The following is a 16,580-nucleotide window of genomic DNA, read 5'->3' as shown; positions in this document are numbered from 1 at the left end:
GCTTGTCTCTCTTGAAATGAACAATTGTTGATTGCAATTGATTCTTGAGTCAGTGTCCAAAATAGATAAATCTAATAACAATCATGATGTTTTTATACAGCTGGAAGGTTAAAAAAAAAAGTAGGCAAAAAACTAGGCAATTCAGTTCAATTCAATTCAGTGCAATTCAATTCACATGAAAATCTATTTGCTCCGAATCGGGCGATTTGTGGATCTGACTGCGAATCGGATCACCCCTTAAATGAAGAGGCTGATTCAAGGTCAAACTGAATCATCCCCAATTCAACATGATTTGAGTGGCTATTTTGATGGGCTTTCTCCCCTTGCCGATTGGTTCTCTGGCACTGGCTTCTGATTGGCTTGAGATCTCTTTGCTCCTTGGTTGGCTTGTTGTCATTCAATTTCAAAATGTTTTCAAAAGGGACTGGAAGGCAGAGTGCCCTTGCATCAGGAGAGGAAGGAGGAATCAAAGAAGGGTTGATTTTGTGGTTCTCTTTGCTCAGCACTGAGTATAATAGGATGTGCTATTGCAGCTATATTAACTGGTTTTGATGGACCTCAGATTGACAAAGGCAGTACCTGGATGCCTGCCTGCAGTTGTGGTTTGATTTCTGTTATGGCACTGGACGATGGCAGACCAGGGTGTGTGTGTATGTGGTGTGTGTGGGGGGGGGCAGGTGGTGAGATGAGCTCCGTGTCCGGCCTTGAAAGACTAACTTGTGCTTTGCTCACTGCTCTGCACATTCTGCATCGCAAGGTGTACTCAGTCAAAATGTGGCTGAAGACGCTGCTGTAGTTGAGCTTAGGGCGATGCTTGCTGACTGCCAAGGGGGCTGCGGTGCTGTGGCAACGGTTGCAAGTCATCATTGTGTGTTGGAGAGCAACTTGTGCCAACGATGTCACTGCAGCGCAGGCACTGTGGCTGGCAGTGGAGTCTGGGCCAGTGATTCTTTTTTGGCCATCTCCAGACTGTGTGTTTGGCAAAATGTGGTGTTCTGTGTTGGGAGGGACTGTGTGTGCTGCTTCTGTTCTGCAGTGTTTTTCAAGGCAGGCTTGCAAAATGTGTGCACTGCCCTCTACTTGTTTCACCCATCAGGAAACCCAACCCACAAAATAAATGGGCAAGCGGGCAGTTTTTAATTATTACTTTTTAGGGAAAGTTTAAAGTTTGTTTAAAGATCACCCGCTCAGTCATTTCTTTTGTGACTGGGTGGTAGGTAGGACCCATCATGCCTTACTACCCAACCCACATTGGTGTCCCTAGGACCTACTCATGGGGAACAATGATATGAATGGAGTTTCCCATTGTTCTCTATGGGTGAATCATGAATTTGTTGCAAATTTTCAATTCGATTAGTCGAACCGGCCAGAATGGCCGGCCGGTTTGACGAATCAATTCAAGTTTGAATCAACTTGCAAAAAACAATTCATGCCCACCTCTACAAACACCACAAAATGTCTGTGATCAACAAGATCAAAACAAAAACACTTGGATTGCTTTGCAGTATCTGAATCTGGCTTTCCTGCATACACTGCAGGCCAGACCCAAACTCCCCACACTGCTTTTGCCGTACACTTATCCAAACTCACTTTTTTGTTGAGACAATGTCTCTAATTTTATTTTATTTTTTTAAGATGGAGCTTTAGGTAGCCACTGCACCACAGGATGGATGCCATTGGCATATCCTTTGCTAGCCATGCAAGCCTTCACTGCAGCTCACAAGTGAAGAGCGACATCTTTTTTAACCTACTGGCAAGTGGACTGTCAAAGTTTTTGTCTGGCGCTTTGGAGATGGGAGCTGGAGTCCCCACGACATTCGCGGCCCATGTTGGAGAACCTCCGTTTTATCATGCCATCCTATATCTACCTCCTCTGAGGGCTTTTCTTTTGTGTTTCATGTTCTTACTGAAACCAAAATAAAATGGGGGAAGGGGGTGCACTGAGACAGCTGGACATTGTCAAGAGGTGGGTCCCCCAGCACAGCGGGCAAGCCTCACCTTGGGAGAGGTCAATCCGAAGGGTGTTCCGGGCAGGATCTGTTCACTTCAAACCAGGAATCTATACAGCTGCCAAAGAGAAGGTGGGTGGCATTAAAGGAAAAGAAAGAATCCATTAATTTGCATCACAATGGCTTATGTAAAGTCATTTGCAAGAGGGCTCTTCTCTCCCCAGCCCCACCCCAGGCTGAAAACTTTCCCCAAGCAAACAAAGAGGGCTAGATGAGGAACAGCTTCGTCTGACTTCCCTAGTGAAGCTTGGCAGGGCCGGGTGATGACACATGGAGGCCCCATGCTCTGTCTAGCTTAAGAGCACTACCGAACAGGCTGGACGTCCCGCCCCAGAACTCCCCCCCACCCCGCGCTGCTTACGGTTACAGAGCAGTGTCCGTCTGAAGAGGCGGATGCTGCTTGTAGCTGCAATGGCTGCTGTGGGTCTAAACTGGGCCCCGCTCTAATAAAAGTTTCAATATAACGTACAGCTATTTCTCCACAGATTTATAAACTCAAGATGATAAATAGTTGTGTAGCTCTGCATGGATATTTTTGTCTTATCCGAACGATAAATGCCTGTTTTAGAGTCTTTGTTTCCTCTCCCCTTTAGTTGTCAGCCAATTGTGTAAAACTTGAAATCTGGTCATGTTTTGAATAGTCAGGGGCCCCTCTGAGGTCACGCGAGGCCCTTGGGTGCCCTGGTTGTTGGGGATGAGCAAGCAGCTAGTCGAGGCGGTTCCAGAGATGCATTCCAAGCCAAGGCTGCCCCACATCAAGAACTCATGGGGCAAGGGCTGGTCTTGAGGTAGCAAAGTCGAGTTGCCCCTTTGCAAAGCAGGGTCTGCCCTGGTTTGCACTTGGATGGGAGACAAGAGTGAGTTGGGGCTGTGAGATATTCCCCTCAGGACAGCGGTTCTCAACTTCAGGTTCCCACATGTGGCTGGACTACAACTCCCATCACCCACAGCCCTCAGCCATAGTGGGAGATGTAGTCCAACATCATCTAGGGACGCAAGGTTGAGAACCCCTGTCTTAGGCAGGGGATGGGGCCGCTCTGGGAAGAGCATTTTCATGCTTGCATGCAGAAGTTCCCAAGTTTCCCTCCCTGGCAGCATCTCCAAGACAGGGCAGAGAGAGACTCCCGCCTTCATCCTTGGAGAAGCTGCTGCCAGTCCGTGTCGACAATGCCGAGCTAGATGGACCAGCAGTCTGACTCAGTATAAGGCAGCTTCCTACGTTCCTCCTTCCAAAGGGCCATGGAATTTCCAAAGGGCCAATGGCCGTTCAGAAATTCCATGCATCCCTTTGGAAGGAGCCGGGGCTTTTCAGTGGGCATTCCCTGTCACCCATTTTAGTACATTTCCTAGAGCATCTGCTTTGCATGCAAAAGGCCCCGGGTCTCCCTCCCTGGCAGCAGCATCTCCAAGACAGGGCTGAGACTCCTGCCCTGCAACCTTGGAGAAGCTGCTGCCAGTCTGGGTGGACAGTGCTGAGCTAGACGGACCCAGGGTCTGCCTCAGAAGAAAGCAGCTCCCTATGGAACTCCCCCGTGAGCAAGGAGCAATCCATACGCTACCTCTTGTGGTAAATGCACAGGCAAGGAAGGCGGGCTATCGTGTCCCCTTGCAGGAGCTCCTCCAGGCAGATGACACACTCGCCCGCGTCCTTCGTGAGTACATCATCTGCAGGAGCAGAAAGAGAAGGCAAACGGGTGAAGGACAGGCAGAAACGGGGAGTCTCCTGCGCTGTCCTGAGAACCTTCCACCCTCCAGAGAGGGATCAAGAGCTTAATGGGAAGACAGGCCAGCCCCTGCCGGAGTTGCCCGGGAGCCGTGCCCCAAGCCGCTCAGCTTCCCACCCACCTTGGACCTTGTGGAGAGCATCCTACACACACACACCCCTCTACAACCACACACACACCCCACGGAAGCCAAACTTTGAAATGAGTCCTTCTGCAGCTAGAATTCTCTATGCGGTGTATTGGAAAGTTAATTTAATTCCATCCTTAGAAGAGGAGCAACTTAAACTTTGGGAATATGCATCAATGGCTAAGATTACTTCATACATAAAGAACAAATCCGAGGATAAATTTGTTTCACCATGGGAATGCTTTACATATTATAATTGGGTTCATGGTTTAACGCCACATCCAAGATTTGGATTTATTTTTTTTTTGTAAACTCGGCTATAAGTTTTATATCTTGTGATGTTTGTATCGATGTGTAGATACGTTATTCAGCTGCCATTAGAACGAATTGTTAGGAGGAGATATGACAGGGAACTGGAATCCAAGTTGATGAATTAGATTATTGTGCGATGTCATATGTGTTTTTCTTTTCTTTCTGTGTTGGCTGTTCTTTAATATGTCTTTAAATAATTTTTTTTAAAAAAAAGTGGGGGGAGAAATGGGCCCAACTGGTGGCCACCACCAGGGGGGTGGCCCCAGGGCACGGGCCTCCAATGAATTGCGCAGAACCCTGAATCTCAGCCATCTCCCTCCTTCAGGATGACCCCTCCCAGAAAGCAAGTGCAGCAATCCAAGCCCAGAGCAGGGAGGGGGCCCCCTGGGCTTGCCTAGCTCTAGTATTAGGGACTTGTAAAAACATATGTAATTATTGGGGGGTGGGGTGCTGACTGAATTTAATTATCAAGGGTGGAGGCTGTGGGTCCAGGCCTCGGATCTTTTAAGCACCGAGCAATGCCCCAGTGGCCATCAGGGCCTTCTATGGAGCAAGCAGTCCGTCTTGGCTTGCTCCATAGAAGCACAGTCTGCAAGCAACCAAACAGGGAAGCTTTACTACGACTTCTACTATTTATATACCGCTTTTCAACGAAAGTGCTCAAAGTGGTGTACATGAAAATCAATACATATGGAAATAAGGCAGACACCAGCAACAGCCACTAGAGGGATGTTGCTCTGGGGCTGGGTCGGGACAGTTGCTCTCCCCCGGGCTAAATACAACCCTCCTTTCTAAAGAGAACCGCCACTTTGAAAAGGTGTCTCTTTGCTCGGTTACAAGAGCTGGCTCTCTCTTTCTCTTCCTGGCCACCGAGTGACAGGCGAGTTTGTGGACTGGGGTGGCTTGGGAAGGGGTTAGGAGGAGGAGATGAGACCTATCAATGGCATTAGCCGTGAGGGCGATGTGGAACCTCCATGTTAATGAGCAGTCTACCTTAGCAGGGGAGAGGAAGCAACCCACGAGGAGGATGACTGCTGCCTGCCTGCACACCGTTCTTGTAGCAACTGAATGGCACAGCTGTGCAAAGCAGGCGGCTGGGCTGCTGGAACTCTTGTTCTGCTCCAGCAAGGTGCTCCTTTTTGACTTGGTCCTGTATTACCAGGAGTAGGGATGCCTGCACCAAGCAAGCAGCACAGAAACGCTCCCGCCGCCACTTTCCACACGGCATTATGACACAGAATACAGAGTAGCGCAGAAATCACGGGCGCCGTTCAGAAGTCACCCCAAACCATAGGTAGGGAAGCTTAACTGACACAGTGCATGGGCTCCCATTCTGGGCTCCCCAGATGATGATGGACTACAACTCCCATCATCTCCAGCCGCAGCGGCCAAAAGCACTGCCACATGGGTGGTGGTCAGAGTAATCGAAGCAGCTGCTTCCTCAGGCACCAAGTGGCTGCAGCTGGGGATTGTGGGAGCCGGAGTCAACCACATCCGGGCATGCCCGTTACAAGGTCTATACATCTAATCGACTCAATTCTTCCCCTTGCACAAAGCCAGGGGATTTGCCCAGAGAGCTTTCAACAGTTGGCAGCTCTGAACAATGGGGTCGCGGAGCCCTCCCAAGCCCCCTCTTAACGCAAACCAGGGGGGCCAGCGTGGGTCCGGAGCGGGAAGCCGCCAGGAAAGGGAGCCAGCATCCCCTCGCCTCCTGCCCGTTCCATGCAAACCCTTCTTGGCTTCACAGCTCCAAAAATAGGCAGCCAAGGAGACAGCAAGGGAGGGAGAGGGGCGGGCGGGGGGGTGGGGGAGACGGGTTGCTAAGCACTGGGGGCTGGCTGTCACAAATCTCCCCCCCCAGCCCGGCCCCTGCCTGACCCGACAGACACAGCGCTGTGCTGTGCAGAGCAGGGTGGGTGATGCCTGCCCGGGGCTCATGGGGAGGGGAAGCCAAGCCCCCCCCCCTGCAGAGGGCCGGCCCGCAGGCTCCACAGGCAGCCCGCCCTCCAGCACCTCTGCACAAAGCAGGCTGGCTCGGGCCCCCTTCGGCTTGGCACCGGCAAGGGTGCTTCGGGGGGAGGAGCTGCCCTTCCGATGGGAGGGGGCTTTGGCCAGGCAGGCCGGGCCCCTCCTCCTGACCTGATTTCCAGCTTGCAGCCTGGAGAGCTGCGTGGCGGCGGCGCCGTCTCTGCCTGGGCAGGCTGCTTCAGGGACGCCGGGGCGAGCGCAGCCTGGCACGGCCGGCCGGAGCAGGTGCCAGCCAATCCGCTGGGCCAGGCATCCGGGGGGCAGATGTTGCTGGCTCCCGAGCCCAGCCGGACGCCGGCCCAATCCTGGCCCTCTTCTCTGCACAGGAAGTAGGCCGCGAGGCACCCTCCGTGCCAGGCAGGAGGGTGCCGGCTGTGGGCACAGGGCTGGAGTGGCAGGGGGCTCCCCCGGATTCTGCACCACAGGGGCAAACAGGCAATGCTCTTCCAGCTCCGGCAAGCCCTGGCTGCCATGGCAGAGGGAAGAGGGTGCATTGCAACCCTGTGCTTCTAGGCATACCGTTCGAGAACCGAATTGGGCACCCGGCGCAGGACTCAGTCCCCGGAATGGTCTTCTCTTTTGTTGCAAAATGAAAAGCAAGTTTCTAGCTCTCATGGCCAGAGGGAGAGTTCTGGAGCGGGGCGGTGGCAGTGTTCCCTGAAACAGGGATTCCCAGATGTTGTGGACTACTGCTCCCACCATCGCCAGCTGCAACAGCTTTTGCCTGGGGATGATGGGAGTTGTAGTCAAGAGCATCCAGGAATTCCTGTTGGAGGGAACGCTGCTGCTGAAATCCTAGAAACTCTGCCAGCACATCATGGCCTATCTGCACCCATCATATCATGCTAAGCTAGCATGCCTTATTCAGATTACAGAATTTGGATCTTTGTGGTACAGCTCATCACCAGGGGGTGATGGGAGTTGTAGTCCCCAAACAGCTCAAGAACTGAAGCTGAGCAGCCCTGGCTGAGGGAAACAGCAATGGGGGAAAGTCGGCTGGTTAGGAAAGCATGCTGGTCCCGCACCAGGAAAGGGGGCTCAGTGCCTCTGGGGATGAACCTGGAGCGGATCCTGCTCCCTGCCCAGCTTTCCCACCCAGCACAGCAAGAGCGCTGGCAAATGGAGCGCTCAAAAAACCTGGGAAGGGTCTTTTCGGGAGAGTCTTGCTTACCATTGTAGGAGAGGCGAGGCTTGCTCAGACACATGATAAAGTGCATTTCCATTTCGTCGGAAGCCACGGATTTGGAGCAGATGGGACACTTGAAGCCTGCAAGGGAGCAGAGGAAAAGAGCGCATGTGAGACAAAGAGAGCAGGCACAGAGCGTTCCCATACACGACACCAAGGGTGCAGCGGTCCTGCTGCAAAGGAGGTAAGAGAGACCTTTCCAGGCCAGTGCCAGACTGTAAGCTCTTTGGGGGCGGAGGCCTGTCTGATTTTTATTTTATTTATATTTATATACTGCCCTTCGTGCGAAGACCCAACAAGAAGATAATTCAATAGAAACAGAACAAAAGCAGCTTTAAAAAAAAGCAGCAGCAGCAGCAAGGGACAGCTCATTGGCCAAAAGCCTGAATTAAAAAGCCAGGCTTCACTTTCCGTGGAAGGCTGGGAGAGAGGGAGCCATGAGGGTCTCGGCTGAGAGCACGTTCCACAGCCTGGGGGCTGCAACTGAGAAGGCCCCGTCCTGCACGCTCGACAAAAGGGCCTCAGCAGGTGCTGGCACGCAGAGCAGAGCCCTCCCAGCCGACCTAGTCAGGTGGGTAGATCCAGCTGGGAGCAGGCAGTCCCTAAGGAACCGGAGGCCCAAGCCGGTACTTTTTGCTTATGAAACTTCTGCAAAAGTACCAAGTACACGGATGGGAATGGAAGAAATAGTTCTGAGCCCACATACTGTACAGATTCTGACTGCTCACTTTGCAGGGGTGTAGAGGCTGCTTCCCTTAAAAGTTTCCAGAACGTTACATGCATATTTGGATTGCCAAAGACCCAAGAACAGCTTTGGACACTGCAGGGAAGGGATGGTACCAGGATACGATAGTGGCTTGCGGGCTTCCCTGCCTGGGCTGTAGCTCAGTGGAAGAGCACCGGTATGCTTGCCGGCAGGCCCCAGGTTCAATCTCCGGCAGCATCTCCAGGTAGCACTAGAAAGGACTCCTGTCTAAAATCTTGGAGAGCTGCTGTCAGTCACTGTAGACAATACTGAGCCTGACTCACGAGAAGGCCGCTTCCTAAGTGGCCTGAATTCTTCTTAAGGGCGGCGACGTACAGTCTAAGAGGTAAGAACATAGAGAGTTGCCTTCTACCGAGTCAGACCCTTGGTCTGGCTAGCTCAGTATTGTCTATCCAGACTAGCAGCAGCTTCTCCAAGGTTCTAGGCAGGGGTCTCTCCCAGCCCGACCTGGAGATGCTGCCAGGGACTGAAGGAAGGACCACCTGCAAGCATGCAGAGGTTCTCCCACTGAACGACAGCCCCATCCCCTAAGAGGAAGATCTTACAGCAGACTACGCTCACACGGAGTCACCCATCCAAATGCAACAACAACAACAACAACTACTACAAATATTTATATACCGCTTTTCAACAAAAGTTTCCAAAGCGGTTTACATTGAGAAATAAATAAATAAGATGGATCCCTGTCCCGCAAAGGGCTCACAATCTAAAAAAAGAAAAGAAACCTAAGATAGACACCAGCAACAGCCACTAGAAGGATGGTGTACTGGGGCGGCTCAGTAAAGAGAATCACCACGTTAAACAAGGTGCCTCTTTGCCCAGTTGGCAGGGGTTGCAAACCAAGACAAACCCTTGGCAGAGGGGGCAATTCATGCTCACTACAAAGATAGCTTTGCAGAGGTACTTTCTAGGCCAGGGGTTCCCAACCGTGTCTCCCCGGATGTTGGGGACAGTGCAGCTGGGGATGATGGGAGTTGTAGTCCCACATCTCGGGACCCATGACCCCTGGCCTAGCTCACTAGAAGTGCTCCCAGCATGCTGCAGCTGCACCTACAGGATCGGAAAGGAGCTGCTTCCTTTGGCCCTCCCAGCTGTTTTTGGACACCAACCCCCAACCTCCCCAGCCACAGTGGCCAAGAGTGAGGCATGATGGGAGTTGTAGTCTAACACCTGCAGGAGGGCGGACATGGATTCCAGAGCAGGGCTGCGCAAGCAAGCACTAGGCCAAAAATCCCAATACCCAATGCTAGTGCCACAGTCTGTGGGGCAATGCCCTTCATCTGGGCCAGGGTTATCAATGGCTCCCTGACGTTTCAAGCAGAGGCCTTTCCCAGTCCTGCTGCCTCAGAATTGGAGATGCCAAAGATTGCACCCGATTGCAACATTTAGTACATTGAAGAGCCAGGCCAGAGTGGCATTTTAAGCTCACATCCACCTCCCTATGAAGCATACATACTTTGCACAAGGCTACCTAGCAAGCTTGATGGCAGACTTGGGATAGGAACACGACCCACACAGCTAGATCCAATGCCCGAGAGCCAGGGCTGGTGCCAGACTATTTTGCGCCCCAGGCGGCTGCCTAGTTAGCCTAATGGTAGCACCAGCCCTGCCAAGAGCCAATGACACCATCTTGTTGTGGCCATGGCTGAGCTACCAGAGTCTCTCACTAGGAAAAGGTCTCGCAAAAGCCGATACAAGGATGGAAATGTTTCAAAGCGCCATGGAGATGATGGACCAATGGCTACTCCACCAAGGGGCGGGTGGGAATCAGACAAACCCAGCTGTGGGGTTTTTAGGCATTAAGTCCATAACATCTTCTGCAAATGCATCATGTGTGTGCACGCCAAGATTCCACTGGAGCAGAGAACACAGACAGAACGTGGTACTAATTGCAGAATTTAGCTTCCTAAGGATCGTAGCTCTCTTTCTAAAGCTTTTTTTTACAAAGTAAATTGCTAGTCTTTATGACTGAGAAAGCTACGCTTGAAAGAAAAGTGTGTGGTGTCACTGGCTGATGTGATCTTAGAAGCTAGACGGACAGCTGAACCTGGAGTGGTTGTGGACAGGGCTTCAGCCCTAGCCCACCCACCCTGCCCCACCAGATTAACAAAGCCAGAATACATTGTGAAAACTTGTTTTAAAAAGTGGCAGAATTCTGCAAGAGAAATTGCAGAAATGTATGCAATTTGCACAATTTCTAGAGGCTGCCGAATCCATCTTTTCTTGGCAGAGGGTTTGGATTGCTTAGATGAAGAATCTGGCAGAGAACATTCCTCCAGCCCTGATTAGGATTGCCTGTCTCCTTCCCTAAAGGATCGGCTAGCATAGCTAACATTCTCTCTGGGAGCTAGAGAGCTGATCTGATGAAATGTGACAATGAGATGCAGCAAGGGTAGGAGACAGAGCACTGACACATGGGGAAGAGTCAAGCACACAGACAGAAGATATTTGGGGCAGCGGGGAGGGAGGAAGAGACAGCAGCTAACTCTGGGGTAAGCAGCGAGGTGGCCAAATTTGCAGATGACACTAAACTGTTTAGGGTAGTGAAATCTGAAAGAGGTTGTGAGGAGCTCCAAAAGGATCTCTCCAAACTGGAAGAGAGGGCGACAAAATGGCAAATGGGGTTGAATGTAAGCAAGTGTAAAGGGATGCGTATTGGGGCAAAAAAACCCCCAATTTCACATATACGCTGGTGGGGTCTGAGCTGTTGGTGACTGACCAGATCACGGGGTCATGGTGGACAGCTTGTTGAAAGTGTCAACTCAATGTGCGGCAGATATGAAAAAGGCTAATTCTATGCTACGAGTAATTAGGAAGGGGGTTGAAAATAAAAATGCTACTTTTATAATGCCTTTATACAAATTATGGCATGGCCACACCTGGAGTACTGCATACAGTTCTGGTCACCATAACTTAAAGGAGGACATTGTAGAAGAAGCAACCCAGATGATCAGGGGCCTGGAGCACCTTCCTTATGAGGCAAGGCTACAGCATCTGGGGCTTTTTTGTTTGGAGAAGAGGCGACTAAGAGGAGACATGATAGAGGTGTATAAACATTATGCCAGGTGTAGAGCAAGTGGGCAGATAGATAGATAGATATAAGTTTATTCAGACATTGACCAGCAAACATTTACAATAAACCAGTACGAATTTTACAGATAATATAACAAAACCTGGCCATAACAGAGATAATATCACAGTCCACATTAGATAAAAGATAATTTAAATAAAATTCATCAGACCGGCCAGGCAAATTATCTAACATAGGAGATAGAAGTCTTAAACGGGGTTCACTATAAAAATCACAATAAGAATAACATGCGAGGTGGATTCTATAACCCCTTTGCCACATGAGCAAAGTTGTAAAAATAGCGGAACCCCCTTAAACCTGCCATCCAATACTGCTGTAGGAAGTGGACAGAGAGAAATTGTTCACCCTCTCTCACAACACTAGAACCAGGAGTCTTTCCTTGAAACTGATTGCCAGGAAACTTAGGACCAAGAAAAAGTGTACTTGTTCACACAGTTCTTAATTAATCTATGGAATTCTCTGCCACAGGATGTGGTGGTGGCCACTAGCTTGGATGGCTTTAAAAAGGGGCTCAGAGAATAGGGCTATCAATGGCTACTAGTCTGAGGGCTATAGGCCACCTCCAGCTTCAGAGGCACAATGCCTCTGAATACCAGTTGCAGGGGAGCAACAGAAGGAGAGAGGGCAGGCCCTCAACTCCTGCCTGTGGGCTTCCCAGAGGCATCTGGTGGGCCACTGTGGGAAACAGGATGCTGGACTGAATGGGCCTTGGGCCTGATCCAGCAGGGCTGTTCTTATGCTCTTATGTTAACTTGCTCACAATGCAAACAGCCATTCAACCAAGACTTCTTTTGGTCAGACACTAAACACACAGACAATTATGCACCGTTAAAAACAACTGGGCCTTATTAATAGATTCTCTTGGTATAAGCCAGTCAGAATTTTCCCAGCATGAAGAGGAACTTAAAAGCTGCAGGGATAAATAAGGCAGGCTCCAAATCTAAACAGACAAACCCAACATGAATGATGGAGCAGCAGGGAAGGAGGGTTGGAACCTAAGAACAGCCCTGCTGGATCAGGCCCAAGGAGGCCCTTCTAGCCCAGCATCCTGTTTCTCACAGTGGCCCACCAGACGCCTCTGGGAAGCCCACAGGCAGGAGGTGAGGGCATGCCCTCCCTCCTCTGCTGTGGCTCCCCTGCCACTGGGATTGAGAGGCATCGAATGAGAGGGTTAGAAAGGGTTAGGGTGTGTGCATGTGCATGGCCACACTGAGCTAGGAAACGCGCATGCACACACACCCCACACACCCCAAACAATGGTCTGGCTTGTGCAAGTTGTGCAGCGGAGATTTAGAAGCTCCAGGGTCATACGTTTGCCCGAGATTCAGCCTGATTAACAGCCATTCCCTCTCTCCAGGGAACCCTGGGAACTGTAGTTCTGCAAGGAAGGCTTGGGAACAGTGTTCCCTGTAAGAGGGATTTCCTGATTCTGTTGACTACAGCTCCCAGAATCCCCAGCTGCAATGGCCTTTGGCTGAGGATTCTGGGAACTGTAGTCAACACAACATCTGGAAATCCCTCTTACAGGGAACAGTGCTTGGGAACTTGATCAAACTACAGCCTCCAAAACCCCTTGGGGATGCACAATCACTAGTACTCAGCCATAAAAGGTTTGTAGTGCAGAAGTTAACTAATCTGCCATGGGTCATGGAGGGCCTTGTCAATCTGTGGGGGGCTGGGGGTGAGAAAGAAAAAACCTGCATTTTTCCTCTATAGTAGTTTGATAACTCCTCAAATGCTTCCATGGCCACTCAGCATAGGAGGACTGTTCTAGCAAAGGACAGAGAAGAATCATACCAAAGTAGGCAGATAAGCAGATGCAGCTGAAGCCAGTGTGTTTTATTACCGTGTCCTTATGAATACCAGTTTGTGATGCGCATGGAACTGGTTTCCAGTCCCAGACCAAATACTCCAGGTATGTTTACCGACAAGTAGAATACCACCAAAAGCACACAGTTAGATATGCAAAACACACACACTATTAGAAATGTTTACATACCATTTTTACAACAAAAATGTTCCCAAAGCAAGACGTGAGAAAATGGTTCAGTGTTGTGCATGCTACACTTAACCGTTCCAAAGATTTTTGATGAGAGTATGATTTATTTTATGTTTAAATATTTACGTAAGAACAGCCCTGCTGGATCAGGCCCAAGGAGGCCCATCCAGTCCAACATCCTGATTCACACAGTGGCCCACCAGATGCCTCTGAGGAGCCCACAGGCAAGAGATGAAGGCATGCCCTCTCTCCTGCTGTTGCTCCCCTGCCACTGGGATTGAGAGGCATCTTGCCTCTGAGGCTGGAGGTGGCCTATAGACCTCAGACTAGTAGCCACTGACAGACCTGTCCTCCCTGGATTTATCCAAACCCCTCTTAAAGCCATCCAGGCTGTTGGCTGTCACCACATCTTGGGGCAGAGAATTCCATAGCTTAATTATGCATTGTGTGAAAAGGTACTTCCTTTTCAGTCCTAAATGTCTTTGTAATTTCATGGGATGACCCCTGGTTCTAGTGTTATATGAGGGGGTAAATGTTTCTCTCTATCCACTTTCTCCACACCACGCATGATTTTATAGACCTCTATCATCTCTCCTCGCAGTGATCTTTTTTCTAAACTAAAGAGCCCCAGGTGTTGTAGCCTTGCCTCATAAGGAAGGTGCTCTAGGCCCCTGATCATCTTGGTTGCCTTCTTCTGCACCTTTTTCCAGTTCTACAATGTCCTTCTTACGATACGGTGACCAGAATTGCATACAGTACTCCAAATGTGGCCACACCATAGATTTGTACAAGGGCATTGTAATATTGGCATTTTTTATTTTCAACCCCCTTCCTAATGATCCCTAGTATGGAATTTGGCCTTTTCCTCAGCTGCCGGGCCTTTATGAACCTTCGGCCAAAGCTGAAACAGGCGTGCACTGAGGGCTGGGAAGCATAGCCCTTCCCGGGGCTTTCCCCACAGAGCTCTTAAGGGAGGGCGCCATCTCTCTTAAAGGGCCTCCCAGCATTGGGAAAAGAGCAGTACTGTACAGACGTCAGCACAGCAGGATATGGCTCTCACACTGAAGGCTGTTTGTCAAAGGCCCCCCCCCCTTTGAAAAACACAGTTATCCCTCGCCAACCACATGAGGATTCCATTCTGGGAAAACCTAACGGTTGGCGGGCAATAGAAATGCATTGGAAACAGGGGGTTAGGGGAATCGTGGTTGGGAAAAGACTGAAAAACAAAGAAAAAAGACTTTAAAAGCCATCAAAAAACACCTGGAATCAGCCATAGTTAGCAAGAGGAGTGAGCAGGGGGACCCAAAGAAATTGCCCCCCCCCACCACACCCGAATCTCCGGACTTTGCAAATCCCCAATTGCCAAAAAATCTCACTCAACTTGATAATTGAGTCACGGGTGGCGAGACCTGCCACAAATTTCCCAGTTGCGGATACTTAAAACCGCGATTGGGAAACCCGCTCTGGGAAGAGCAGAAGGTTCCCAGTTCCTTCCCTGGCAGCATCTCCAAGATAGGGCTGAGAGAGATTTCTGCCTGCAACCTTGGCGAAGCTGCTGCCAGTCTGTGTACTGAGCTAGATAGACCAGTGGTCCGACTTGGTATATGGCAGCTTCCTATGTTCCTATAATGGGAGTTGTAGTCCAACATCTGCAGGAGGGCTGAAGTTGTGCCACGCTGGAGTAAACAATACCAAGCTAGAAAGACCAAAAGTTCTTTGCAAAGAACAGTCGGTTATAAGCATTGTGAGGTTCACAGGAGGAAATCCTTTCTGGCACAACGTTTGGCATTAGACATTTTTCAAGCAAGGTAGTTTACAAGGGGAATGGAACTGATGCATTATTGCCACTAAGGAAGACCAAGAACTGTTTGAAACGTGTTTGGCTTCAAATAAATGACTTCATCTCCTCCTCCTAGGTTATCATTAGACTGGTGGACAGATCAAGATCTTTTGAAAGCATCCTTGCTGATCAATTGCAACAATTCTTTGATGTCTTGGAGGGATTGACTTTATCATCTGCAAACCGGCAGGCAGTTATTTTAGGAGGACTCTATTGAATTGTCATGTACATCTCCATATATGCTTTTAAAATACTTTTATGTTTTTAAAGCATATATGTATACATGTAAATTTGTAAATATGTATTTACTACTATCTCAGGATTAAATATATGAGTATATCCACTTAGGATTCTTTGGTGTTGCTCATATTACTAGCGAATCCTACATTCCAAGGTTATTTTTGCTGTTCTTGTTGTTGCTCATGAGAATGCTACAGAGGTGTTGGGCCCTCTTCAGAGGCATTTGAGGGGAAAAGAGCTTCCTTCCCAAGAAATGCCTCCGTGTGCTGCATGAAAAAGTGCAACGAGGCTAAGCAAGGAGGGAGACATGCAGAAGGGAGAACGCTGGAATATCACCTCTTGACTTCCTTGGGAAAAGCAAGGCATACACCATTTGGCCCACTTCCTTGCTCCTCATCACTCTCACAGAAGTGCGTCCCTAGGCTGACCATTCCAGTCACATGGATGCAGGTCAGCACTTTTTACCTGGGGGTGCGGGGGGAGGGGGGCGCACGGCCCCCAGACATCAGCATTGCTTGGTCAGATCTCATACACCGGGACTGCCTAACGAATGACCCGCCAAGTTTAACAAGGATCACACCAGCCATATCCAGCAGGCTCAATAAACCTCTCATTTCCGCTGTGTGATTCGAACTCATAATACAGGACAGGGGGTTGCCCAGCAGCAGTCAGGCAGCAAATAAGGGATTGAGGAGCTGCCTCTGGGCTCGTAAACTGTGCAGGTCTGTTTAACCCCTGCTAACTTGGCAAAGAGGCACCTTTAATGTGGTGATTCTCTTGCATTTAGTAGGGGGAAAGTAACTGGCCCTATCCACCCCCAGCATAGTACCTCCAGTGACTGTTGCTGGTGTCTATCTTGTGTTTCTTTTTAGATTGTGAGCCCTTTGGGGACAGGGAGCCATCTTATTTGTTTGTTGTTTCTCTGTGTAAACCACCATGAGCCATTTTTGGAAGGGCAGTATAGAAATCAAATCAAATCAAATCATTAAATAAATATGATCCATTTATTTATTCAATTAAAAAATGAATAAATAAATAAATATATGGCTGGTACCCCTAGTCTTTGGCTGGGAATGATGGGAGTTGTAGTCCACCAACATCTGGCAACCCAAGAAACCTAGGAAGCTGCCTTATACCGAGTCAGACCCTTGGTCCATCTAGCTCAGGACTGTCAACCCTGACTGGCAGCAACTCTCCAGGGTCTGAGGCAGGAGTCTCTCCCAGCCCTACCTGGAGATGCTTCCCGGGAGTGAATCTG

At 49.8% G+C, this 16,580-nt stretch overlaps 1 protein-coding gene across 2 annotated transcripts in view; it reads right to left on the bottom strand.

Annotated features, from left to right (window-relative positions):
* Nucleotides 1-16,580, bottom strand: part of ZNRF1 (zinc and ring finger 1) — a 37,522-nt gene that overhangs the window by 1,930 nt on the left and 19,012 nt on the right. Inside the window, exons 2-5 of one of the 2 annotated variants that reach the window (XR_008311257.1) lie at nt 7,372-7,467; nt 3,569-3,674; nt 1,999-2,067; nt 1,752-1,906 (exon numbers count right to left, since the gene is read on the bottom strand). Coding sequence is in view for 1 of the 2 variants with exons in the window: in XM_053271028.1 (XP_053127003.1) it covers nt 2,010-2,067; nt 3,569-3,674; nt 7,372-7,467 (260 nt within the window). In the remaining variant the exon portion in view is untranslated. The remainder of the gene's footprint in view (nt 1-1,751; nt 1,907-1,998; nt 2,068-3,568; nt 3,675-7,371; nt 7,468-16,580) is intronic. The other variant, XM_053271028.1, reaches the window with a different exon arrangement.

This window comes from Hemicordylus capensis, chromosome 9, assembly GCF_027244095.1.
Source record: "Hemicordylus capensis ecotype Gifberg chromosome 9, rHemCap1.1.pri, whole genome shotgun sequence".
Classification (NCBI taxonomy): Eukaryota; Metazoa; Chordata; class Lepidosauria; order Squamata; family Cordylidae; genus Hemicordylus; species Hemicordylus capensis.
Note: the sequence above shows the minus strand (reverse complement) of the source record. Positions and strands in the feature narration are given on the sequence as shown.